We start from the raw sequence: 23,427 nt of genomic DNA on the forward strand, positions 1-23,427 counted from the left end.
ATCCGAAAACTATTGACATTTCTCTGTAGCTAGTACTTTTGTGTTATTACATTGGCACCGTACTTTTGCATCAAGTGTCGCAATCCGGTTTTGGCGCCAACTTTTTCATCATTTTATCGCCATTTACAACGTCATTACCGTATTTTTTCGTACATTTGTTGCAAATGCAGTGTTAGCTGCACTTGTAAGCCCATTGGCAAAATCAAACAAAAAATCTGTTAGTTATTTTTGTGCGATTGCGAGTAGGTTCTAGGTTGGCGTCCATGTCATGTCAGTAAGGTACGCGGCAAATCTCGAAGGCAAAGTGATCATTTTTAACTCCTTGAATTGTCAGAGTTAGAAGAATATCAAAAAGTGAACAATGAATCAACTTACGGAAGGGGCTTTGCTGGTACATTATGCAAAATAAAGAGAAACTTGACGTGATGCTATGTGTTTTTAGCAAATGATGAGAGGTGAGAAACTCACAGATCCTGTGGTACAGGTTCTGGGTTGTAAAAAAATTCAGTCTGCAAGTTCAAGCAAGGAGCGTTACAGAATGATACTTTCTGATGGTGATCATTCGATATCTTTTGCAATGTTAACAGCCCAAGGAGGAATTGATGTCAATTCCATTATCAAAATCAAAAGATTCTTGCTTAGTGAAATTCCCAGCGCTGTCAAGGGAAATCAGTAAGTATCAGATGGAGCCTAAACTAATTTAATCCACAAATTCGTAGAAAAGTCTTGGTTATTTTGGACTGTGAAACAGTAGTTAGTGGGTCTGAAGTGGGGATACGTATTGGTAATCCAGTAAATTTGAGTGAAGATAAAGCATCCAACTATAATACTAAAGTGGAGAGTCCTTCCTCAACCACTACTGAAGACAGTAGTGATGTAGGTCAACCTGCTAGAAAACAAATGAGGGTGGATGCACCTAACATTTTGAATCAGTCATTATCAGATTCTCGAATAATCAGTCAAATATCAGCGCTTAGTCCTTATCACAATAAATGGGTGATCAAGGCGCGTGTTGCTAATAAGTCTGAAATGAGGACGTGGTCTAACTCTCGGGGGGAAGGCAAACTATTCAGTTTTGACCTTATGGATGAAAGTGGAGAAATACGATGTACAGCCTTCAGGGATGTGGCTGATAAATACTTCAATTACCTTCAGGTTAGCTTCTTATTTAGTTGTGTTTTAATTTCCTAAAATTGATGAAAAACGTCTGACATAACCTCAAATGATTTTGAGGTTATCTTTCAAATGTAGAAATGATTTTTTTTTTGGTTTATGAGCAGGAGGACTACATTATTGCTATATAATAGATTCATAAAGCGAATCGTCGATAATTGTTTTTTTTTTCACTTTTCGGTGCTCTCACAGGTAGTGAGACCTGAAAAACGTTAACGTATTCAAATCGCCATATAGGGGAACTCCGCTTCAGTTTAAATCGTTGTAAAGCTGGGTCTGATTGAAATAAAATAAATATTGTAGTTTAAAGATGTATTCCAAAAGATGTGTTGAAACGACACCTTGTTTTGGTAGGTGGATAAGGTTTATTACTTCAGCAAGTGTCAGGTCAAACCGGCCAACAAACAGTTCAATACCATAAAGAACGAGTACGAAATGACTCTGAACAGTGACAGCGTAATCGAGGAATGCCTAAACGACGACGGCGTCGTCCCCCAGGTGAAATACAATTTCGTTCCCATCGATTCTGTCGCCAGCATGGACGTCGGCGCGTTGGTCGACGTGATCGGCATTTGCAAGGAGGCGTCCGACATACAAACCTTCACGTCGAGGTCCACTAACCGCGAACTGAAGAAACGCGACGTATTTCTAGTGGACCAATCTAAAACTGCCGTAATGATCCCCCCACAATTGTCCTCCAGTGGATAAAGTCGATTTTTCAGATCACTTTGACTCTGTGGGGTTCCCAGGCGGATTCGTTCGACGGGACCAACAATCCCGTCGTCTTGATCAAAGGGGCCAAAGTGGGGGAGTTCGGGGGCGGCAAGAACCTGTCGACCGTGATGAGCAGTCAGATTAAGATGAATCCTGACATCCAGGAGTGCCATAGGATCAAGGGTTGGTTCGAGAGGGAGGGGAGGGACAGCGAAGTGAAAAATTTGAGCGAGAGGTGCGTTCTTCAGGTGTAACAGCCGAGAGTTTATGTCGTTTGATGCAGGACCGGCGGCGGAAATTTCCAGACTCCGTGGATGAGCTTCAAGGAGGTCCACGAGAAAGGACTGGGTCAGTCCGAAAAGGGCGACTATTTCCAAACCATGGCGACGATTTTGTTGGTGCGCTCCGAGAACGCGATATACAAAGCGTGTCCGACTGCAGAATGCAACAAGAAAGTGATAGACCTAGAGAACGGAATGTACAGGTGCGAGAAGTGCAACAGGGAATATCCGAATTTCAAGTATCGCCTGCTCGTCTCCGTAAGACCATTCTTACGTGCGATTTGTTTTTTTTTTTTTATTGTTTTTGTCCGTTCAGATGAATATCGGGGATTGGAGCGACAACCAATGGGTCAGTTTGTTTTCGTCCGAGGCGGAAAAAATTTTGGGAAAAACGTCACAAGAAGTGGGGTTGGCGATGGAGAACGATACGGAAGCCGCCACTGCTATTTTCCGCGAAGCGAATTTTAAACAGTTCGTTTTCAAATGCAGAGCAAAATTGGAAACCTACAACGTAAATAGGAAGATCTTTATATTTTTTTCATTGATGAATGTTCTTTCAGGACGAGAAACGTTTCAAAACCGTGGTGGTCAAAGTAGATCCGGTCAACTTTGAAGAACATAATTCGTACTTGTTGACTGAGATTGAAAAGTTGATGTCCTGAGTAGGCGGCAAAAATCCTTTTACGTTTATTTTAGTTATAAGTGTCATTTATTTACTTTTTACAACCTCTTGGAGTATTAAATTTAATTATATGTAAGTATCACGTTATGTTTAACCGGCTTTCTACTCTTTTTCAAATAATGTTAATTTTTTTTATTCATCGGCGGCGGCTTTTGTTTCTCATACCATGTGAAATATTCGCCTTTACAACTCTAGCATTACCAGAATAGAAATTTTGTAAATGTCTTATTAATTTTGTTGTTTCGTCCTCTCGTCCATGGATACTCTAGAATCTTAATCTGTGATGGTGGATAAGTGGCGCCGCTGTTGTTTAGCAACAAGCTGCAGCAGCACCTTCCACATGGTGGAGTGAACTTAATAAGGCTTTTCTTATTTTTTTACAACTCTAACCTTCGTGTTTTCTTTATTTTTCTCGTTTCCAATTTTTCAACAAAACGAAAACAATCGGTAAATATAAAAAAAAACGTGAGTGACAGTACGGTAGCGTTTTTAAATTCATCAACTTTTTGCGGTGAATTTCAACATTGGTGGACTGTCAATCATAAGTTTTTTTTGTGTTGAACATTTATGTTGTGCAAAAATGTGATGAATAGGGAAACGGATTTGGTGGAAAACTGATGACTGTGCTGACGTCATGACACCTGAAGTGTAAACATAACCTAAACATTTTTTCATTATTATTATATGAATAAATATGTGCGACATTAGTCTTCTTGGGACCATAATATTGGTAAAACGGATTACAATGCCTTTGGAAGATTCATCAGATGATGATTTATTAACTTCCTCTGATGAAGAAATTATTTTAAACAGAAGAAAGACTCATGAAAAAATTAGAGGATACGTGAATAATGTTCCACTTTTCCAGTTTTTCCCTCGCTTTGCTTTGACATTGACAGTTTGACTTCGACAAACTATTTTGACTTCGACAAACTATTTTGACATTTCCCTCACTATTCGTCCACCAAACAACCAACTCCCATTGTAGATGGGAAAGGTGAATTTTGGTTGAGCCCAACATGAAATTTTTGGTGAATAAAGAAACGTGTTTTCTTAAGCTCAACATAAATCTAACAGTAATATAACAACGTTTTGGTAGAAAACTGATTCCACCGATTGATCCATCGATGAATTTAAAAACGCTCTCTACCTATACTGATTGGTCAGGTGGAAACATTTGCCAGTTGTACACTGTTCTAGAAGATAAGTTATATTTTTTTTCGAAAATATGGACGATGTCATCGAGGAAGATGGTCGACACTTTCACTAAGACAGTCGTCGAGTTCGACGAAGAGGCACCAAAAGAAGTGAAATCTTGCTATACAAACAAATAAGCAGAAAGACATTTTTGGCGATCTTGAATATATTATGTAACTATTTTTAAAGCGAATAAAAGGTTATTTAAACAAAAATCTTTTATTTTAAACCCAAGACAAGTTTGAGGTGCAAACCTGCGTTTACGAATAAAGTAAATGTCGGATTTCCTATCAAGAATGAAGTGATAATTAATTTTATGGCAATGCAAAAAATTTAGATTTGTTGGCCAGTGTTTTTTGTTTAAAGACTTTGGGCCGTATCATGACTAATTACTTTGGTGACGAATTCGTCTCTTTCTGGCAGGTTATATAATTGCATAAAAATGTATCGTTTTATGTTTACTTTAATCACGACTCTAGTTACCTAACGGCAACTTTAATAACGGTGTCCTGATACGGCCCATTGTTTCAACGAACACAGGAAGTCATTTTTAATTAAATTTCGGTGCAATCAGCAGCGTCAAAAATAATTCCTCCTGAAGCGCTATGTAATTTAATGTATAGTTGCCAGCAATAAATTTTGGTCGTCAGTGTCACTCTTTGACACTAGCAAGTCCTCCATTGTGCTACGGCCACGACATGTACTATAGTACTATTGCGATCATTAAATTTTGGACATCATTTTTCTGTCATATAAAAAAATTACTCTAAATTATGCTTTATTGAAATTGTCACACATGAATGATGAATTTGTCAATATAAGCGATGACAAAATATTAAGGTTATTTATATATTTTCTATTTTTTATTAATTAAAACCTCGTTCTATTCCATTTGTCTGATTTTTAAAACTTCTTGAATGTTTTGTCGGTAAATCTGACATTCACATTTTCAAAATTGACACAACAATCAAAATTAAGGTTATTAATACAGTGGCCGGCAAAAAAAATTAGCCATCATGTAAATGTCGTGGGCCGTATGATTTCCCATAAGCCTTTCATTAGCTAAATAATTGATTAGACAAAATGAGAGTATATACCAAGTACTATGTTAGACAGAAACAAAACAATTTAACGACGTTCTTTAACTTTAATGACTGGGAAATCATACGGCCCATAGTGTCATTAAAGCATTAATTACACATTTGGATTTTGATGTGACAGAAAAGTGATGGCTAGTTTTTATTGCCGGCCATTGTACTATTCCGGACACGGAATCTTGGCCAACATTTTTTAGACATTTCTAAAAAAAAAGTGTAATAATGTAATAATAATAATAAAGTGTAATAATTAAAAAATCACTTTGAAGTTTTTTTTGTGACATCAAAAAAGCAGGGAAATGGCATTATCGAGTTAAAAGTTGAGTTATATTCAATAAAGGCCAGTTCACACATATTTGTCAGTTAAATGTCAGTTGGGGCCAAGATTCCGTATCCGGAATAGTACATAAAGGTCGTTTTAGAATGTATGACAGCACGATGCGATGCGATCATATATATATTACTGATGCGATGACACTGTCCAAAATTTATTGATCGCAATAGCACCTATAATATCGTGTCAAAAATAAATTACTCCCTAGTATTTAGGGATGTTCGTTACTAGGTTGTCATAAATTTGGTTAGGTTGGAGACTGGTGACAAACAAAAGATATCGTAACCATATCAAAAATATAAGGCCGCGAATTCCATGCAACAGTTGCAAATTGCTAATTTCTTGCTCTATTTTTTTCGAACTGTTGACATATTGTAATTGACACTATGTCTAAAGATTTGGCAGGGTTTGAATGCTGCAGGGTGATCAACCAAGTACATTGAAAAGTACTAGAACAGCTTTGTCAATACTCAGTGTGACAACTTGACGGAACTCTAATAGTTCTGATGTTTTTGGAATTCACTATAGTTTTGAGAAATAGTAAAATACAATTGACAAAAGAGGAAAACCAAAAGAAAAACACTAATTTATTATTGACATTGGCTATAAGAGAAAAATGTGAATTTCTGACAATCCATGAAATTTTAAAATCGCATTGACGATCAAAATGGAAAATGTATTGCTCGTTACCGTACTCGAGTCTTTTTTAACAGTTTATTTAGATCTAATTTATTCTTGACACATATTTGTAAATACATTTGTAGCGCACTTGTTGTTGCAGTTCACGTCGAACAATAAGTCTTTCGATAAAGAATAATAAATGACGAAGTCCCGGGTGAATCAAACCAGATGGGAAAGTACCAGTTAGGAGTTCACTTTCGGGCACAGATTCTGTCACACCTCTTTCAAATTCGATAAACAAAGCAGCACTCAAAAGCAATATAAATACTGCAACTCGATTCATCCACATTCTATTATATCTTGTGAAAAGAACGACAAAAGCAGCACGTGGATGTCACAGCAACACTAAAGAAAACTGCTTCAGTGTCACCATATTTAAATCTTACACCCGCACTTTAATCGCGTTATCCGCTTTTTAATCTATTTTATTTAATTGTTGTCACAGATATCTGGAGTGCAATGTACAAATCAGAGGATGGATAAGTGAAATTATTCTCAATTACAACTTTATACCCGTATCTATAGTTGTTTTACCTATCTATTAGATAATGAAGACAATAGTGACAAAAGCACCATATAAAGTCCATTCAAAAAACATCTGGACTGTCAAAATCACAATTGCAGTTGTTAGGTTGTTTAAATCACTATTTAGTTATTTTCATATTGTCTGGTCGGTATCTATGATTTTTTGATTTTTCATTTGTTTAAATTGACATTGTCAAATAAATTGCAAAATTATTTAAGTATGTTTTGTAAAAAGGTTGAAATGGAAAGTACAAAACGAACAAAGGGTGGTTCTATTGGCGCAAGAGAAGAGACGAAATTATTATATTATAAAGCCATACCTTCTGATTTTAATAAAACTGTGGAGAAATAGCATCTTGCATCATGAAAATGAAAACCTAATTAAAGCTGACTGGTTAACTTTGTGGATAATAAAGATGTTCCACCCACAATATAACTATCTTTAGCGGATTCTGACTGGGATAAGGTATGGGAAGCGATTTTCAATTTTGGTTGTTTAGTTTGTTATCTGTTTTCAGTTTGTCGTGTGTCACCTTCTGTTTTTCCTTGTGTTTTTTATAAACTTGATGAAATTGCTTCGGTTCTTTTAGTTTCTGCATTTCGCTTCAAGTGTTCAAAACCTTTTTAGTCCAATAATTAAAAAGGAGCACATAACCTAAACATATTTTGTAACTAGATTTTGACGTGGGTACACTCTTTTGAAATGTTTTTATACCTAAGTACAGTCGAAACAAGCATTTTAGTTAAAATTTAATTTTGACAGTCCAGGAGTTTTTTGAATTTACTATAGCTGACTCATAATTGATTATTAAAATTAATTTTTAAATAAACATTTGGCCCTTTAAGAAAATATTTATTTAGATGATCACAAGTCTGGTAGATATTAAACCTGGTGTTTTGTTTAAAAATTGAACTTTTGAAATCTAGGGAAATTTGGAGTAAAAGTTTAAGTTGGCAGTTGCAATTTGACAGATTTCTAGATGTCACAAGTGTCATCATAAGTTGTTAAATGTGGGAAAGAGCAAACATTTATTTTCTTTCAAGTAAAAGATCTAAAATATAGAAATGTATAAGAACGGTGTAATATGGATTACATTATTCCATTATTGTTATTATAACGTATTCCCGTACGAAAAGTTTAATAATTAAAACAACTTTTTGTGTAACCTTCCTTCTTCCCATTGATTTTCTTTGAATTTAATTATTTATCTATTATTTAACGTAATTAGGGTAACTAAATTTAACTGAAATTAAATCTTGGACACGTAAAAAGTTTCAAATTTAGCGTTTGCTTGTGTGTTTTGCTACACACCCGCAAAGAGGCGCCACAGTGTGTCTTTTCCTATTTTCCCTCTGAACATTAGTTTTGTCTCTCTTGAATCTCTTGCTGCTATATGTCAACTGTCAAACACAATTTCAATTTGTCAATATTGTCGAATTGTGGTGAACCTTCATCGAATATTGTTCAAAACACCAAGTTCCAGCCTAGGATTCCAGCAATAAGAGGGTAAAGATGACGATGCGTCCAGACGACCACCGCAGAAAATGGGACCGGGACGAATACGAGAGGTTAGCCGAAGAGCGTAAGAAAGAAGAGATTGACCGCATCGAAGAAGACACGAAAAAGAAGAAAGGCCCTCCCGTGAAACGCGAACTGCTGAAAACCCGCGAGTACAAAGTAGATTTAGACTCGAAACTCGGAAAGAGCATAGTGATAAACAAAAACACACCGACGTCACAGTCCGGCGGTTATTACTGCAATGTGTGCGACTGTGTCGTCAAAGATTCCATCAACTTCTTGGATCACATCAACGGTAAAAAACATCAACGAAACTTGGGAATGTCGATGCGAGTCGAGCGGAGCAGTCTGGACGCAGTCAAGCGCCGGTTCGAACAGAACAAGAAAAAAATGGAAGAGAAGAAGAAAGATTACGACATGGCGGCGAGAATGCAGGAAATTGCTGAAGAGGAAGAAAAGTTGAGGGAGTACAGGAGAGAAAAGAGGAAAGAGAAACGGAAGGCGGAAGAGATGAGTGATGAAGCACCTGAACAGTCGAGCGAACTCGCGAGTATAATGGGGTTTGCAGGTTTTGGGTCGGCAAAGAAGAAATAACGTAGATTTAAGCGATTTCATGATGACTCAAGTACAATCAAAGATTTGTATAATAAATAGATAGAGTTATTGCTGAGATTAGGGTGACTGCCATCGAAGGTCTCAGAGTGTCAGCCTGTGAATTAGACCATTGTACAAAACAAAACAATAAGTTTTTAAGTAATAAACAACCTTGCTATTATCTTTTTTGATGTATTCTTCGGGCATGGGGTCCTTCACTTCGGGAGACGACTTCACGTTGTCACAGTTGATGGTCAAAATACTGTCAATGATCGCCTGGAGAAGCTCCTTAGTAGTGGCAGCCGCGTGCTTGCCACACACTTTGGCAGTTTTGATGTAATAACAATCTGCGATGTTTTTGTAGGCCCTTGAAACACACCTTTTGAGCTCAGTTTCAAAGTGAAGCTTTCTTACTTGCAAATCGCGTTGTTGTCGGAATTTTCGTTCCAATCGGCTGGGCCCCCGCAGTCCTCCAAGTCGTTCCTCAGCTCGTGCAAACACTTGTGAATTACTACGAATTCTGACAAAGTGACGCAAGTAACTGCGACACTCTAAAAGTGATCGATCTTACCCTTTTTAAACGAAGACTCGGTACATAACTTGTCGTGTAGCGCCTCCACCCCTTTAATCAGCTGGTAGTACAGATCTGGCTGGTTCGGGGGTGTGCAAGTCTTCAGGTAGTTCTTGATTTTGTCTAGATTTTCAGCGACGCGGTGACAGGACGGTCCGATGTCGTTCAGAGTGGCCAGCTTCACTATGCTCTCAGGATTAATCACTTGAATTTCTGCAAGAAAGTTCATCAAGTTGTCCTCGTTGCAAGGCTCGCTTTCGTCGCGCTCAAATCGGGCGTGATCGATCTCATCCTCACTCAAGAAGGACGGGTGGTAGCCGTGTGCACCTGATACACAAAAGCAACTCTCGAGGGTCGCTTTTAACAATTTCAAGTACTTACAAAGGGAGAGATTTAAAGAAAGCAACAAAAACACTATTTCGCGCATTTATTCGAATTGAGTTTGACAGATAGAGATAGGGGGCGCTGTTGAAATTGTTTACAAGTTTGACAGGAGCAGCGATTTGGAAATTGAACATTTTTGTGACATGATGTGGAAGTTTATATGGTTGTTAACGTTGGAAACTGCTCTGTCGGACGAAATCTTCACAAGCACCTACTCAGTAACCGATCAGTGCATAGGTTTATGCAAAGAAAATCAACTGCCTTTATTAGACTTGGTAATCCTTTCGTTTTTTTTTAACCCCGATTATCGACGGACTTTTGCAGCAAAACTACGAACAGGTCGTTTGTCAGCGGGGCTGTAGATTTTTCAACATCATCCACTTTAAAGACGAGTTGAATTTGAATGTCACCAGGAAAGAGTGTCATTTATGTAGGTATTTGCTGCACCGCTTCCGTTTTACGAAACGTTTGTTATTACAGCTTGCAATGAGTCGTATGCTGTGGCTAAAGAAAATGAAATCTGCCTGCAAGGCTGCGATTTGATGGCGAAAAAGCGCCAGAGCGACATGACAACGTTTCTGGTCTTGACTGAAGAAGATGAGTCCCACAACATCGTGTTGGCAGAGCCTGACCTTGAAATTTTAGAATCTGACATTCTCTCTGACCCTAGCATCAAAAGCCAACTGGAAATCGGCTTCAACATTGACTACAAAATTCCAGAGACTCACATCAGAACGATGCCTATTGAATTCAAGGATGATACGGTCGTGATCAAGACTAATGAATATTCAGGAGATTGGTTGGACTGCGCGTCTAGAAATTCAGGCATCCCGCGCTGGATTCTGCTGACGGCATTTTTGTCAGCCGTGTTGGTAGCACTGTGGCTGAGTTTCTCCACAGAGAAGAAAAACAGTGAGGAGATGGTGGAGGTGGAAATTCCTGATGAAAAATTGATACTGGAGTTCGAGGAGAAGGACCCTGAATTGTTGCTGGACTGCCAGGAAATCGATTTTTCCACGCCCCCAAAATACACTGTGGAGAGTGAAAAGGTTTAAGATGATGTCCGTGAGGTGCGTATTTCTCCTGAGGGGCTGACGTGGGGTGACGTATTGTGGCCGTCTTGACGCTGTTTATTGTAATAATGTAGTGGGTTTATTTCAGCACTTGTTATTTAAGTGTTTTGAAACTATGTGGTTAATACTTCTAGTCATTGTAGATTGATTTGTGTCACTTGTTAGAACATGCTACAGAAATTGTTATTGGCGCACACCGTATTTAAGAATAATTCAATGAACGGAGGCTTTACGAATTTTTTTTTACGAACAAATTCATTCGATTTTTAATAACATTATACAAAAACGTATTTTCCGTAAATGTAATACATATTTTATATTGTATGACTTGGGAATATTAATAAAATGGTTACTAAAATCTAATAATCTGCAGCGGTGTTGGCCAGGTAGTCTCTCCTTCCGATGTTCGATGCTTGTTTGTTTTGGAGCGCCTCCAACTTTGGACAGTCGGTGATCCTGTGACCCAGTCCCCCGCAGTAACTGCAACCCCTCTCGTCGCCGAGGTCCAGGTATTTCTCGCTTTCCGAGCACAACTCGCTCAGGAAGGCGGGAACCTTCTGTTTGGCCTCCATTAGGAGGTGTTTGAGGTCGAGGAGGACGGACTCGTCGTTGGATTTGTTGATGAAAGTCGTGGCCAGGCCTTGCTTTCCCGACCTACCAGTCCTACCAATCCTATGCACTGTAGAAAAATTAAAACAAAATCAGTACACTCGCCAGTCGGACGATTCATGAATGATTTTACCGTAATTTTCGACGTCATCTGGCATGTCATAATTGATGACGTGCTGGATGTCGGGGAAGTCCAAGCCTTTGGAGGCCACGTCGGTCGCAACCAGCACGTCTTTCTCGTGCTTGCGGAATGCTTCCACCGATCGCGATCGTTCTTCTTGATCTACAAACCCACCACACATTTATTAACGTAACACAGATACGTCCAATCAAACTGCACCTTTGCCACCGTGGATCGCCACCGCCTCCACCCCTTTCAACAGCAGATACTCGTGAATGGCATCCACGTCTTGTTTTTTCTCGGCAAAAATTAAAACCGGAGGATGCGTCTTTTGCAAACACTCCAACAAAAACACCACCTTAGCTTCTTGTTTGACGTATTCGACCTCCTAAAAATAACAGTGGGGAAGTTTTTGCTACACGGACATTTGTATCTGTCGTTTTACCTGTATGACATTCATTGAAGCCGCTCCAGCTCGTCCCACGTTGATTGTGACGGGTTTGACCAGAGCGGAACGTGCGAAATTTTGAATTTTTTTCGGCATCGTTGCGGAGAATAGCAGAGTCTGTCTTTGTCCCTGTGCAACAATAAAATTGTGTAATTTGGGAAAGCGGGGGGTGCGTCATTCAGGCCGCGTTTTTGTACGGAAAATCGATTTTTTTTATTGCGCAGAGAATTTAATAAATGGTTTCAAGGACGTAATAACAATAAAATCATTAGAAATGTTTACCACAAGCAAGGTCGAATGTTATAAATCCATTTGCAGCAATTTGTTATTTCTCTGATCACAATGTCATAAAAGTGAACAATAAAAATCTTCACGCGTTCTAAATTGGATTATTTACAGTTTTTATCATGAACTATTGCGAATTACATTTACAATAGTTTAATTTATTTTATTTAGTACAAGCGCAGCGAGGGCTATAATTACACGAAGCATGAAAGAAATACATCCCTAATAAAGTGTTTGTATGCTCACATTAAAATACGAAAAAATCGTTCGGACGTCCTCTTCAAAGCCCAAGTCGATCATTCTATCCGCCTCGTCCATACACAAGTACCGACAAACTGACAATTTTACTATTTTCTTCTCGAGCATGTCCATCAATCGACCTGGAGTGGCCACCATAATGTGGACGCCCCTGTCAACGACAACAAGAGTTCAGGATTACCAATTCTGCTCTAATACTACCTCTGTATCACGTCGACGGCCTCCGAAACCGGGACACCTCCAATCGCCAAGCAACTCTTAATTTCGGGCATATTGTGCTTGCGCAAACTCCCGCAAAAATGTTGTATGATGTCGAACGTCTGCTTGGCCAACTCCCTCGACGGGCAAATGATCAGTCCGTAAGGTCCTTCGTTTTTGATGAAGGGCAGCTTGACCTCCTGTTCGAGACAGAACATGATGAGAGGGAGGACGAAGACCAGAGTCTTGCCGGAACCGGTGAATGCGATCCCGATCATGTCGCGACCTGATAATCTGTTAAAGAGAATTTCAATCGTCAGAAGTGATTTCCAGATGAGTCACTTACACTGTCGGGATTCCCTGGATTTGAATCGGGGTCGGCTTCTTGATCTTTTTCTCCTTCAAGCCGGCGATGATCCCGTCGTGAAGCTTCATTTCTCGGAATGTCTTGAGAGGGGCCGGTATGTCGTCGCCCTCAACTAGGATGCGAAGCTCGTTGCGGATTTTTTCGTGGCGGGATTCCGGCAGCGTCAGGATGTAGCGAGGTGGTCGCCAGCTCGTCTTTATCGGGTCGCTGTACTGAATGCCTTTGGCTAATTCTGACACGCCCATCAGGGCCTTCTTTTCAGCTACTATTTCCAGAATTTCTTCTTCCTTCTTCAGTTGTCTTTCCACGGCGCTTACCTTTTTGGCTGGAATTAAATGTCAAGTAATAAATGTGATCTCCAAGAGTCAAATCTCCTCACCTTCTGCCAATTTTTTAAGCTCCGTGTGTTGATCCAGGAGGGATATATTATTTTTCCGTCCCCACACTTCATCTTCTTCTTCATCGTCATTTGTTTCATTCTCGCTAGACGACTTTGGTTTGTTTAATTCTGCCTCCTTTAACTGCCAAGCGGTTGTTTTGACAAAATTTTATTTGAATTTGATAAATTAACAAAAACAAATAGATATAAAAAATTTTTAGACCAATAAAAAAAAAAATCGGTTGATTCTACACTATACTCTTTACACATATCACATAACAGTGCTTTCAAAGGAATTATTATTACTTGTTTATGCAAACAAAAAAAATGTTGTTTTCAGACAAGTCAACGCAAAAGCTGAACATCATTAATTTACATAATTATAGTACCTGTCCTAGTCTTCCCAGTTTTAGAAGTTTCTGTTTCTTACGTTCTTTTATCGGAACGTATGGAACATAATTGTCATCGGAGTCTGATTTGTTTTCTTCTCTGTCATCACGTCTGTATCTCTAAAATATTATTATATTCTACCTAAACAGTTTCCAATCGGATAAAATACAATTTTACCTTCGTATGAGGTTCACTATCACCCATTTTTCATTATTTTGAATTCGCAACAATTACGTACAATTTTTTAGGTTATGTTATGAACCACACTGTTTTGACAGTTGACAGCTGATACAATTTAAATTTATATTTACTCCTTTTTCTACATTTCCATTGTAATTCTTATTTACTAAAGTTATCATTTTACGATATTTCCTGTGTTTGTTCAATAATGCTTTTGAAATTTGCACTTTGTTTCAAATGTTCAATATTAAACGATATGATACCAACTTAACAATACAAAAGTGATGAGGGACTTGGCAAAGCGTCGGGTTTCTGATAGAAAACGCAGTTTTGATAACGTTTCAAAGCAAATTTATTGATCATTAATTAAAAAAGTACAATTCTTTACGGTACAGCAAGGATTAAGGGTTGCATTGGGACTGAGTAAACAAAATAAATTAGTAGAGGAATCAACAAACTACAAAACCTATCTAATAATTATAAAAAACTTCGGCACTTAAAGCTAGCTCACGTTAGACGTGAATTTTGACGGTTGTATGATCGACGTTTTCCTCGCTGGCACAGTCTCAGGCGTGGGGATGGCTTCACCTGTAGCAAATCCAGGTACGGGGCAGGGTGTCTTCAAAGGCGCTTTGTTCACACCTCCCAGTTTCTGTTTCGCCATTTGATAATCCCCCGAATCGAAGAACTTCTGACCTTTGGCGAGACGCTTCTGCAGGAATGCCGAATGGCCACCCATCAATCGACCACCGGCAGGACCGCCAGGGCCCCCTGCATATTTGGCTTTCAATTTCGCCTCTTCGAGTTTTTCCACGTCGTGCGGGCTCATTTCTTGGGTCTGTTCCGACTCTTGATCGCTCATCGTGGCTAATAACGTCAAAGCTGACAATGGAAGAATTAGTGCCAAAATAGCAATGTAAACAAACGGGTTTTCGTGATAATTTGCGAACAAGAGGATTGACAAGGATTAGCACGTCAAATGAGGGAGTCTGCGTGAAATATAGACCGATACGAACGTGCCCTGATCAAATATTTACCGTGTTTTTTTAGGCACTAATAAAAAATTCATTTTGAGGTTAAAGGGCAAAAAAACTAACAGTTACACTATCAGTGCATGACCGGTGGAATTTACTGCGAAAAATGTGACCGCGCAAGGGAATATCAATGATAATAGCAGAATATTTACCAGAAAAATGAAAAACTAGAATGTAATCAAAATGACAGTTGCTTTTCGAGACAGCTGTGACTGACCACACTGCTACCAACAGCGACTCCACAATTTAAAAAATCTCAGTTCCGTTATTGTTGCTATTATCATTATTTATCTTGTTTATGTTTAGTATGCAGATATGTAAATATCTAAATAAAGAAAGAATTATGAATCTGAATACAGAAAGTTTGTCTAATGTCTACGTTGTGACCAAATTGATTTTTTCTACTAGAGTTTGGAAAACTTCAACATTGTAATACTAATTTGAGTTAAGAAAAGTGAAAAATTTCCTAGTAAGGGCGGAAATAATATTTCAACACTAAAAGTTCAATTTTGGTCGTTTCCTGGGATACGTAACGTAAAAACTGGTATTTAATTGAGACAAAAGCTTAAACGCCTTCACAATTTTTCATTAATAAATTGTTTCTCTATGGTAACGAAAGCAGAACAATTTTGATTTCGCTTTTTAATTTAGAAATAATTAATAGTATATTAAAAATATCCAAATTTTATGTATTTTCCAAACTCCAGTAGAAAAAATCATGTGTGCAATTCGTAGGAAAAGTGTTTTTTCCGTACTCGACGCGTTTTTAATCTCGACTTCGTCTCGATTAAAAATCCCGCATCTCGTATGGAAAAAAATCACTTTTCCTAACTTATTGCACAAATAGCTATTCTAGGAGTTATGTGGTTTAGATTATTATTATAAGTACTATTTGAAAAATAATCGATGAGGGAACTTTAGGTGAGGCCTGAATAAAATAAAGAGTAATAATATAGATAATAAGGGCAAACAATATGACTAATAAAGTACTTATCTAGGTACTTACTATGGTGGATGCGCTAGATGCGCCATGTAGCCCCTCACTTCCTGACAACTTATTCTTTTCTTGAAAAATGTGATTAAACAAACAGTCAAATATGTACAATTTCGTTATTTTCGAAGAGTTGACTTTTAATGATTCAATAATTAGCATTTATGTGAGGTAACCGGTAATTCAAACATTTTTGTAACTAGCTTATGCAACCAACTTTACACGTTGGCGGATAAAATTAAAAAATTCAACGAGAATTAAATTATCTGCAATTAGAAATGTAAATGAAATTAGAGCATCGAACAAGTTTATAATCGGAAATTTTATGAAAAAGTTGTATTACTACCACAGATTACTACACTTGAAAAAAAAAAAAATTACATTTGACGTCGAGATAAAAACAAAAACACATTCTTCATACATAACCTCAATCTTTTTTCATTTTTAACAGTCAATGTTTTCCTTCCTGTTTGTAGGTAATTCTGACCCTAATTATAAAGTTAAAAATGAGTTTAAGTTCGTATGAAGATTGGGTGTCAATTTACAACCAAGAAATAAAAGGAGTATGGGAAGAAGAAAGAAAAGAACTTCGAAAAGTGGCCATGATCTACTGTGCCTTCCAGTTGGAATTAGATAGTAAGTTTTGCAACTAACGTAAATCGTAAATGGTATATTATGCGTTTTCGTTATAGGAGTTAAAGACTACTTAAGTAATGAATTATCAATAGTTAAATCAGAGTTGAAGAAAAGAGATTTCCTGCAAAAATGTAAAAATTTTAAAGGACTGTAAGTACAGGTTGCTTTGTTATGTTCCATAATTGAGTTATGTATTTAAGGGCTGAGTCTGAATATTTTGGAGAATTAATAGAACCTGAAAAAGGTAACTATCATGCTCTTTTGAAACACATATCACAAAGTTTGTTTGCAGAAAATAAGACACCTGAACACGTGCCATTTAGAAAAATCGATCTCAATAGTATAAAAAGTGAAGAATTTTTTATAGAGTCTCCAAACACGGCAGCTTTTGTTCAGCAACGCTCACCACCCCCAACCCCGCGCCAAAATGAAACTGCCACCAGTCCTGTGATTAATAAAAATCGTTTTGGCAGGTCCAAACGGAAAAATTCGACGAGTCCATCGTGTATACCTCCACTCGTAATCGACAAAACTCCAAAACTGGAGATCACAAAAAGTCACGAATTTAAAACTCCAAAAGACTGCAACGACTCCAATATAATGGAGTGCTCGATTATTGAAAACACGCCAAATATAAAATCGACGAAGAGAGCGAAAATGTCGCTTTTGAAGTCGAGAACCAACAAATCCAAACTGAACAAAAGCAAGCAGGCGACGACGCTCACGCAGATGTTTTTGAAGCCCAGAAAGCAAAAGTATGGGTTTGAAACGTTTGGTTCTTTGCCTAGTTATTTTTTTTTAGGCAAGTTGATTCTAATCTGGCGTCAATGAGCATCAACGAAATGATAGACTTGATAAATGAGAGCAGTAGTGACGCGGACACTGATGAGTCGGATGCTACAGTCGATGACCTTGAACTGCCTCAACCTGAAGAACAGGTTCCGGAAGATTTGGCGACTTTCGTAGAAAAATACGACAAGTATAGTAATAGTTATTTAGATGTGGATTGTCAAGGTCGCTTAAAACTTATGATTAACTGTACTTTAGTAAGAAATCTGTCATTAATTCGAAATAGATAAGCGCGCCTAGTAACTTTTTCTGGTAGTACCAACTTAACGACAAGTCCCCAATCCATATCTATAACGTTCCGGCCGTGTTCCGGCAATACGTTTTTTACGTTTTGGGTTGTTGACATAAACAGTGCGTTTTAGGATACCGGAAAAAAAGGATGGAGATTCGAAATTTGCGTATGAGGAGGTCGTCAGAGGCAAGGAACGAAAAAAATTGAAAGGGTGGTCCTGCAAAGAGTGTCAAGCTTATTACGAGTGTCTGAACTTGCCGCCAGAGGAGCTGGAAAAGAAGAAAAACGATTGCTCGCGACACAGACATAAGTTCCAACCAAGAGAAGAGACTTACGCGGGATTTTGGGATCTGACGTTCGGGCCTTCCCCCAAAACGCAAGAAACAGAAGAGTCGATCGTGTTCAATTATAAGAAGTCATCATAACAAATTATTTTATTTATACGTTTACAAACCGATTGTCTTCGGTGATAGAAGTGTAACAAAATATTTTATTGTTAAATTTTTACAAGAATTTGGTTATAAATTATAGATTTCCACGTTTGGCTTGTTCTATTTCGATCGCCTCGAACAGCGCCTTGAAATTCCCAGCTCCGAATCCCTGAAATCCCGCAAGTCAGCTCACGCAAACGCAAACAACACGACACTTACATTGTGGTTTCTTCTCTGGATCACCTCCAAAAACAGCGTGGGCCTGTCCTGCATGTTCTTGGTGAAGATCTGCAACAAATACCCGTTCTCGTCGTAATCGATCAAGATCTTCAGTTTCTGCAAAACATCCAAATCTTCGGCGACTCGGATCTTGCTGTGCTTTAGCTTGTCGCGAAGAATGTCGTAGTAGCTGTCGGGCACCTGCAGGAACTCCACTCCCCTCTCTTGCAGGTTCCGCACCGATTCGATGATGTTTTGGGTGTTGAGGGCGATGTGCTGCACCCCAGCTCCCCCGTAGTACTCCACGTACTCCTCGATCTGGCTCTTCTTCTTCCCGGGAGCGGGCTCGTTTATCGGGAGCTTGATGTTCTCCTCCCAGTTGCTCATCACGATGGACCGCAACGCCGAGTATTCGGTGTGGACCTGCTTGTCGTCGACGGACCAAAACCGGTGGAACTGGAGGACCGTCTCGTACCATTTCGCCACCGACTCCATGTCGCCGTCGGGCTGATTCCCCACCACGTGGTCGATGAAGTCCAGCTTGCCGGGGGGTCTGCGCAAAGAGTTGAGTCTCTGGACTTTTTAAAATCATCGACTTACAATTTCTTTGACAATTTGTCCTCGTGGCACATCACGTAGCCAGGCAAGAAAGGTCCTCTGTACAGGCTTTTGTCGATGAAAGTATGCGTGGTGTCTCCATACTAAAAGCAGCGATCGCAACTTAAAACGTTTTTTTTTTTTTTGGGACTTACCGTTTGGATTTTGGCGAATCTGACTACGCCGTTGAAGTCGCTCTCCTCCCAAATGTCTTTGATGATTTTGGCACCTTTTTGTTTGGCTCTCTGGAACAGCAACGGCTTAGAAAAGATAGATGAAGTTGATTGGGGGACTTACCAAGACTATGTTGTCCAAATCTTCCACAGCCATCGCTATATCTTTGACTCCGTCGCCGTGTTTGACTAAATGGGGACTTACTTCGTCGTCTCCCGGTTCGTACGGGGACACAAACACAAAAACCACCTAGAATTTGTGATTATGAAAGTCGTCGAGAAAATAGTAAATTGTTATACGAGTTGCACAAGATAGTCTTTTCTCGATCGAGAGGGTTACGAGTACGACAAAATGTCTTGTGAAACGAGTGTAACATGCTGTTTTTTCTATTTCGGCTTTATTAGTTTAATTTTTTTTAAATATAAAATAATAATCTAGTGACTTTTATTCTAATGACATTGGGTTGGTATTGAGGCAGCAATGTCGTTTCATTGAAAATTAAATTTCAAATTGTTTCCCAAATTTTGTTATAATAATAATCTACCCCTTTGATACTTTACTTTGATGGATTTAGATTCAGATGACATCACATTTAACACAGGTAAATATTTACTAACAATACCAACCCCACATTCAATAATTACTAGAAACAATGCTATAAAATTGAACCTTGCGCAACTATTTTCAGTTGAAAACGCTAAACAGTGTCATAAAATGCTATTTTTCTATTTTGCGTTCATAACAGAGCTGTTGCAATACCAAAAACAGTATCGTAACAGCTGAAAGCGGTTCTATAATAGCGATATGTAGTACAATTTACGGTTATCATGTTGGTGCTACCAGAATCCTCTAAAATCTATATAATATTTGTTATCAATTTTTCCACGAGTTGATTCATAAACTTTTTTGTTTACATTTTACAAATTATACAAAAATTAAATCATAAACATGAGTTTTAATCTGCAACCACAAATACTGATCCCCCTAGATAATATGCAACAAAAAATACTAACAATTCCTGCATCCTGCTAAAAATCTTAGCTATGTGATTCTACCTTTCGGAGATGCGCACGCACGCGCCTACCAGGAAAAAATAGACTTTAGAGGTTTCTGGGTTCTGGCAGCCTCAGCACGAATAATATCCCAAAGTCGACAAGTGTTTCAATTTTCAATTGTTTTTTTGCCAACCATAATAAAATTTCCCAGAATTTTAAAATTCTTACTTTTGATTTAAAAACGGCTCAAAAGGTGTAAGCAAAACAGAAAAAATAGTATAAAAAATTGTTTCACAAGGCGTTTATTCCCTTCTTCCTTTGTGAAACTCGCGCTTCACAATTCGTTTTATAAACTTGGACCCATGAAATAAACACTTCGTTATGAAACTCGTTTTTTAATATACTATTACGACACTGGAATAGAAAACAATATTTTTACCTTGTTTTGGCGCACTACATGAGCGGCGTACTTCCGGCTCTTGGTTTCGAGTCCTTTGTAGGCCAAAGGCTCGAAGCCCAGTCTGCTGATGTAGTAACTGGCGGCTTGTTTGGCATTTCCCACGTAAAATGTCAAATGGTCGAAATATAAAAATCTACCGTTGCTTGGCTGCAATTGAATACATTTTAAATTTGTTCTTTTTGATGCAGGGGTGACGCACCTTAACACCCTTGTCTGTGTAGGTCGTCTGAAATCAAACGAATTAAGTTAAGAAGGGTAGTGTCTTGAGCGGGTACTCACCATTGTCACTCGCTGAAAACTGACTGAAATGTGCTGAACGTGTGCCTTATATAACTTCGCACAAACAACATTGTTTATCCGTTTTGAAATAATTAATTTGGAAAAATGCAAATGTGTTTGTAGATTTGAAAAAACAAGGTAATCAGGATTTTCTCGTGCGATAGCAACAAAATGTTCACCTCCTATTTTCTTCGCCAAGTTAACAAAAGAAAGTTTGAGTTGTTTTAAATGGATTTATATTAATTTATGCTCAAGAAACATCGTCCAGAAATATTTTTCATAATTGTTGTTGTTATACAGTGTGTCCGAAAAGTCTGGAAACACCCCAATAAAGTAGAAACGAATGTTTTTCGAGAAAAACGCAAAAACAGGTGAACTAGCGTTTTCAAAAAGCTTTCTGTTTGCTGTTTTTGATGACCTTGAAAGAGTTATGATGTCATCAGAAGTTTTTTAAAATGGCAACGTCGCATTTTTACTACCATTTTAAATAGATCTTTTAATTGTCTACCCGACGGTCAAAAAAAATTTCAATTTACATAAAAAATTTCCTGAAAAAACCTATTTTTATTTAATAACATAATAACTTTTTTCAATGTCATCCAAAGGCCCAACAGACACTATCAGCAGAAAGCTTTTTTAAAACACGAATTGACCTGTCTTTAGATTTTTTCAAAAATTATGCGTTACGTTTTCATTTGGGTGTTTCCAGACTTTTTGGACACCTGTATGTTACGCGCCCGGCAGCGCGGCATTCAGGCCGGATTAATCTTCATTTTCGAAAGCCGTGGCTCGTGGTCTTGGAATTTTTTCCAGTGACTTGCAGATTGCGGCTGTAATAAATTTTATTTAAATCGCAAATAAGCCAATTCATGTCATATCAGTAGAGGTGGTGTGTCATCAGGTGTGTCCCCGCGTAACCAATGGTGTGACAGCAACGTGATACGTTCTAGCCCTGCAGCATTTAGTCTTGTTTATCAGGATTGTGACCATTAATATTCATTGATTTTTTCATGGAACATGGAAACAGAGTGGATATTTTAGTAAAATTCGGACATAGTGGTTAATTTTTTTCTCACCTCTGCCTGCACATTTAAAACAGGAATTTTTAATTTTGACGATACTTCATTTACTTATCTCCTAGTCTAGTTTGTTATCGCACAATATTTTCTACGTTGCTTTAATGAAGTTCCCCCTCATTTCGGACTAAATCGTTCGATAACTTTGGGATTTGTATGGAAATCAGCATTGCTGCAGGAGAGTGACGTCAACTTCGATTAAACCCTTAAACCTGCGTACGTACAAACTTGTGTAGGACTTAGTCCCGTGATTCATCGTCCCACTTGTTCCTGACGAGAACAGAACTGATTGTTCAGGAATTTGTGTTATAAGCCCCAAAGTGTCTTTGTCCGGGGCGAATAAATTCGCAGCCTCGCCTCAAAGAGATGGTTCTCGTCCTGCGAAATTTTGTAGAAAATTCGATCGACAAAGTCGTGTGTTTTGAATCAAGCGGAGATTAAAAATCATTTTCTCAAATTGAATTTTACGTGAACATTTCCGACGAGACTCCTTATTTCATGCGTTATTCAATTTTCACGGCAAGAGCTTCGTCGAATTCTTTTTAGGTATTTTTAATTAGCCACATTTCGCACGCTTCGAATGAAAATGTGATGTGTTGACGTCCCTTGAAAATTTTAATTAAAGTTTTTTGGTAAAGCGCCAGAGCAGATTTGTCGCTCTCTGAAAGAAATTTTCATCATCTTAACAGTCCTGTCGACAATAGTCTGCATCAAGTGGCACCACGTGTGATCTTTTTCAAATCTAAATGATTCTCAAAATGTTTTTGATCCATTAACCAACATAACGGTTGGTTGCGGAACAGCTGGTTTTGTTTATGTGAAACAAGATAAAAATTTCTCGATGAAATTTTTAGGAAAAAGCAACGTCAATCAAAATAATTTTATTCTAGCGCATATTTGACTTGCTTTATTTTTTTTTTATTGCGATGTTGTAATTCTTTGATGAGGTTTTAAATTTTAAATAAAAGTCAATTTGAAATGCATTAATTTGGAGAACTTTGCAGAGGTAAGTGATTCACTTTCTGCAAACGAAAGCTGATTAAGTAACGTTGAGGTCAAACAACAAAAATGTTGACCTAAGAAAGTCTGAAAACAGTAAATATTAGTTTGTTTGAACTAGTGTTTCTGTAATTTTCATTTCCTTTGATATCCCTAATTGTATTTAACATTATTGTGAAATAAAGACAGTGTAATTAATCAAAAAAAATTAAAAAAATACTCCGGTTATAATTTTGATGACGCTTTTGGGTGGTAAATTAGTATATTAAAAGACAAGTTTCATAAGACCAGTCTTGAAGCACGAATTCAAGATTAAAAAACGAGTGGCGTAGCCACGAGTTATTTTAAAGAATGAGTGCTTCAAGGTCTTATGAAACGAGTTTTTTTATACTATT

The 23,427-nt window shown here is 38.0% G+C and overlaps 8 protein-coding genes across 11 annotated transcripts; 4 read left to right on the plus strand and 4 right to left on the minus strand.

The window, feature by feature from the left end:
• The first annotated feature begins 84 nt into the window (after positions 1-84).
• On the plus strand, positions 85-3,075 carry RPA1 (replication protein A 70). Of its 2 annotated transcripts, XM_069042536.1 has the most exons (9): positions 85-279; positions 335-391; positions 443-672; positions 720-1,155; positions 1,528-1,845; positions 1,896-2,122; positions 2,171-2,426; positions 2,485-2,679; positions 2,729-3,075. In XM_069042536.1, the coding sequence occupies exons 2-9, from the start codon at positions 362-364 to the stop codon at positions 2,828-2,830; spliced, it is 1,794 nt and encodes a 597-aa protein (XP_068898637.1). In that variant the 5' UTR covers positions 85-279; positions 335-361; the 3' UTR covers positions 2,831-3,075. The 2 variants fall into 2 exon arrangements, with proteins under 2 accessions (XP_068898637.1, XP_068898636.1); XM_069042535.1 differs by having other exon boundaries at positions 214-391.
• Positions 3,076-8,061: 4,986 nt separating this feature from the next.
• On the plus strand, positions 8,062-8,978 carry LOC138126770 (zinc finger matrin-type protein 2). Its single transcript, XM_069042550.1, has one exon. It carries the CDS (start codon positions 8,198-8,200, stop codon positions 8,795-8,797), a length of 600 nt encoding a protein of 199 aa, XP_068898651.1. The 5' UTR covers positions 8,062-8,197; the 3' UTR covers positions 8,798-8,978.
• LOC138126769 (uncharacterized) lies at positions 8,800-9,886 on the minus strand. Of its 2 annotated transcripts, none has more exons than XM_069042549.1 (5): positions 9,750-9,886; positions 9,369-9,695; positions 9,212-9,308; positions 8,969-9,164; positions 8,800-8,912 (listed from the first exon to the last, which is right to left on the minus strand). In XM_069042549.1, the coding sequence occupies exons 1-5, from the start codon at positions 9,793-9,795 to the stop codon at positions 8,835-8,837; spliced, it is 744 nt and encodes a 247-aa protein (XP_068898650.1). In that variant the 5' UTR covers positions 9,796-9,886; the 3' UTR covers positions 8,800-8,834. The 2 variants fall into 2 exon arrangements, with proteins under 2 accessions (XP_068898650.1, XP_068898649.1); XM_069042548.1 differs by having other exon boundaries at positions 9,212-9,317.
• Positions 9,887-9,891: 5 nt separating this feature from the next.
• LOC138126768 (transmembrane protein 59-like) lies at positions 9,892-11,191 on the plus strand. Its single transcript, XM_069042547.1, has 3 exons — positions 9,892-10,027; positions 10,077-10,182; positions 10,233-11,191. Exons 1-3 carry the CDS (start codon positions 9,896-9,898, stop codon positions 10,805-10,807), a joined length of 813 nt encoding a protein of 270 aa, XP_068898648.1. The 5' UTR covers positions 9,892-9,895; the 3' UTR covers positions 10,808-11,191.
• On the minus strand, positions 11,049-14,228 carry abs (ATP-dependent RNA helicase abstrakt). The gene is made up of 10 exons (XM_069042534.1): positions 14,058-14,228; positions 13,880-13,999; positions 13,491-13,632; positions 13,091-13,436; positions 12,748-13,038; positions 12,535-12,697; positions 12,001-12,132; positions 11,775-11,943; positions 11,568-11,717; positions 11,049-11,504 (listed from the first exon to the last, which is right to left on the minus strand). The coding sequence occupies exons 1-10, from the start codon at positions 14,082-14,084 to the stop codon at positions 11,185-11,187; spliced, it is 1,860 nt and encodes a 619-aa protein (XP_068898635.1). The 5' UTR covers positions 14,085-14,228; the 3' UTR covers positions 11,049-11,184.
• Positions 14,229-14,388: 160 nt separating this feature from the next.
• On the minus strand, positions 14,389-16,225 carry endos (alpha-endosulfine). 2 transcript variants are annotated; one of them, XM_069042552.1, is made up of 2 exons: positions 16,101-16,225; positions 14,389-14,942 (listed from the first exon to the last, which is right to left on the minus strand). In XM_069042552.1, the coding sequence occupies exon 2, from the start codon at positions 14,920-14,922 to the stop codon at positions 14,563-14,565; it is 360 nt and encodes a 119-aa protein (XP_068898653.1). In that variant the 5' UTR covers positions 14,923-14,942; positions 16,101-16,225; the 3' UTR covers positions 14,389-14,562. The 2 variants fall into 2 exon arrangements, with proteins under 2 accessions (XP_068898653.1, XP_068898652.1); XM_069042551.1 differs by lacking the exon at positions 16,101-16,225 and adding an exon at positions 15,247-15,387.
• Positions 16,226-16,347: 122 nt separating this feature from the next.
• On the plus strand, positions 16,348-18,346 carry LOC138126763 (DNA endonuclease RBBP8-like). The gene is made up of 6 exons (XM_069042541.1): positions 16,348-16,721; positions 16,778-16,871; positions 16,922-16,965; positions 17,014-17,476; positions 17,524-17,700; positions 17,933-18,346. The coding sequence occupies exons 1-6, from the start codon at positions 16,592-16,594 to the stop codon at positions 18,225-18,227; spliced, it is 1,203 nt and encodes a 400-aa protein (XP_068898642.1). The 5' UTR covers positions 16,348-16,591; the 3' UTR covers positions 18,228-18,346.
• On the minus strand, positions 18,222-21,234 carry Hpd (4-hydroxyphenylpyruvate dioxygenase). Its single transcript, XM_069042542.1, has 8 exons — positions 20,958-21,234; positions 20,878-20,904; positions 20,658-20,825; positions 19,347-19,472; positions 19,205-19,294; positions 19,053-19,153; positions 18,453-19,005; positions 18,222-18,402 (listed from the first exon to the last, which is right to left on the minus strand). Exons 1-8 carry the CDS (start codon positions 20,958-20,960, stop codon positions 18,328-18,330), a joined length of 1,143 nt encoding a protein of 380 aa, XP_068898643.1. The 5' UTR covers positions 20,961-21,234; the 3' UTR covers positions 18,222-18,327.
• Positions 21,235-23,427: the final 2,193 nt, after the last annotated feature.

The sequence above is a fragment of the Tenebrio molitor genome, chromosome 3 (assembly GCF_963966145.1).
Source record: "Tenebrio molitor chromosome 3, icTenMoli1.1, whole genome shotgun sequence".
In the NCBI taxonomy this organism is placed as follows: domain Eukaryota; kingdom Metazoa; phylum Arthropoda; class Insecta; order Coleoptera; family Tenebrionidae; genus Tenebrio; species Tenebrio molitor.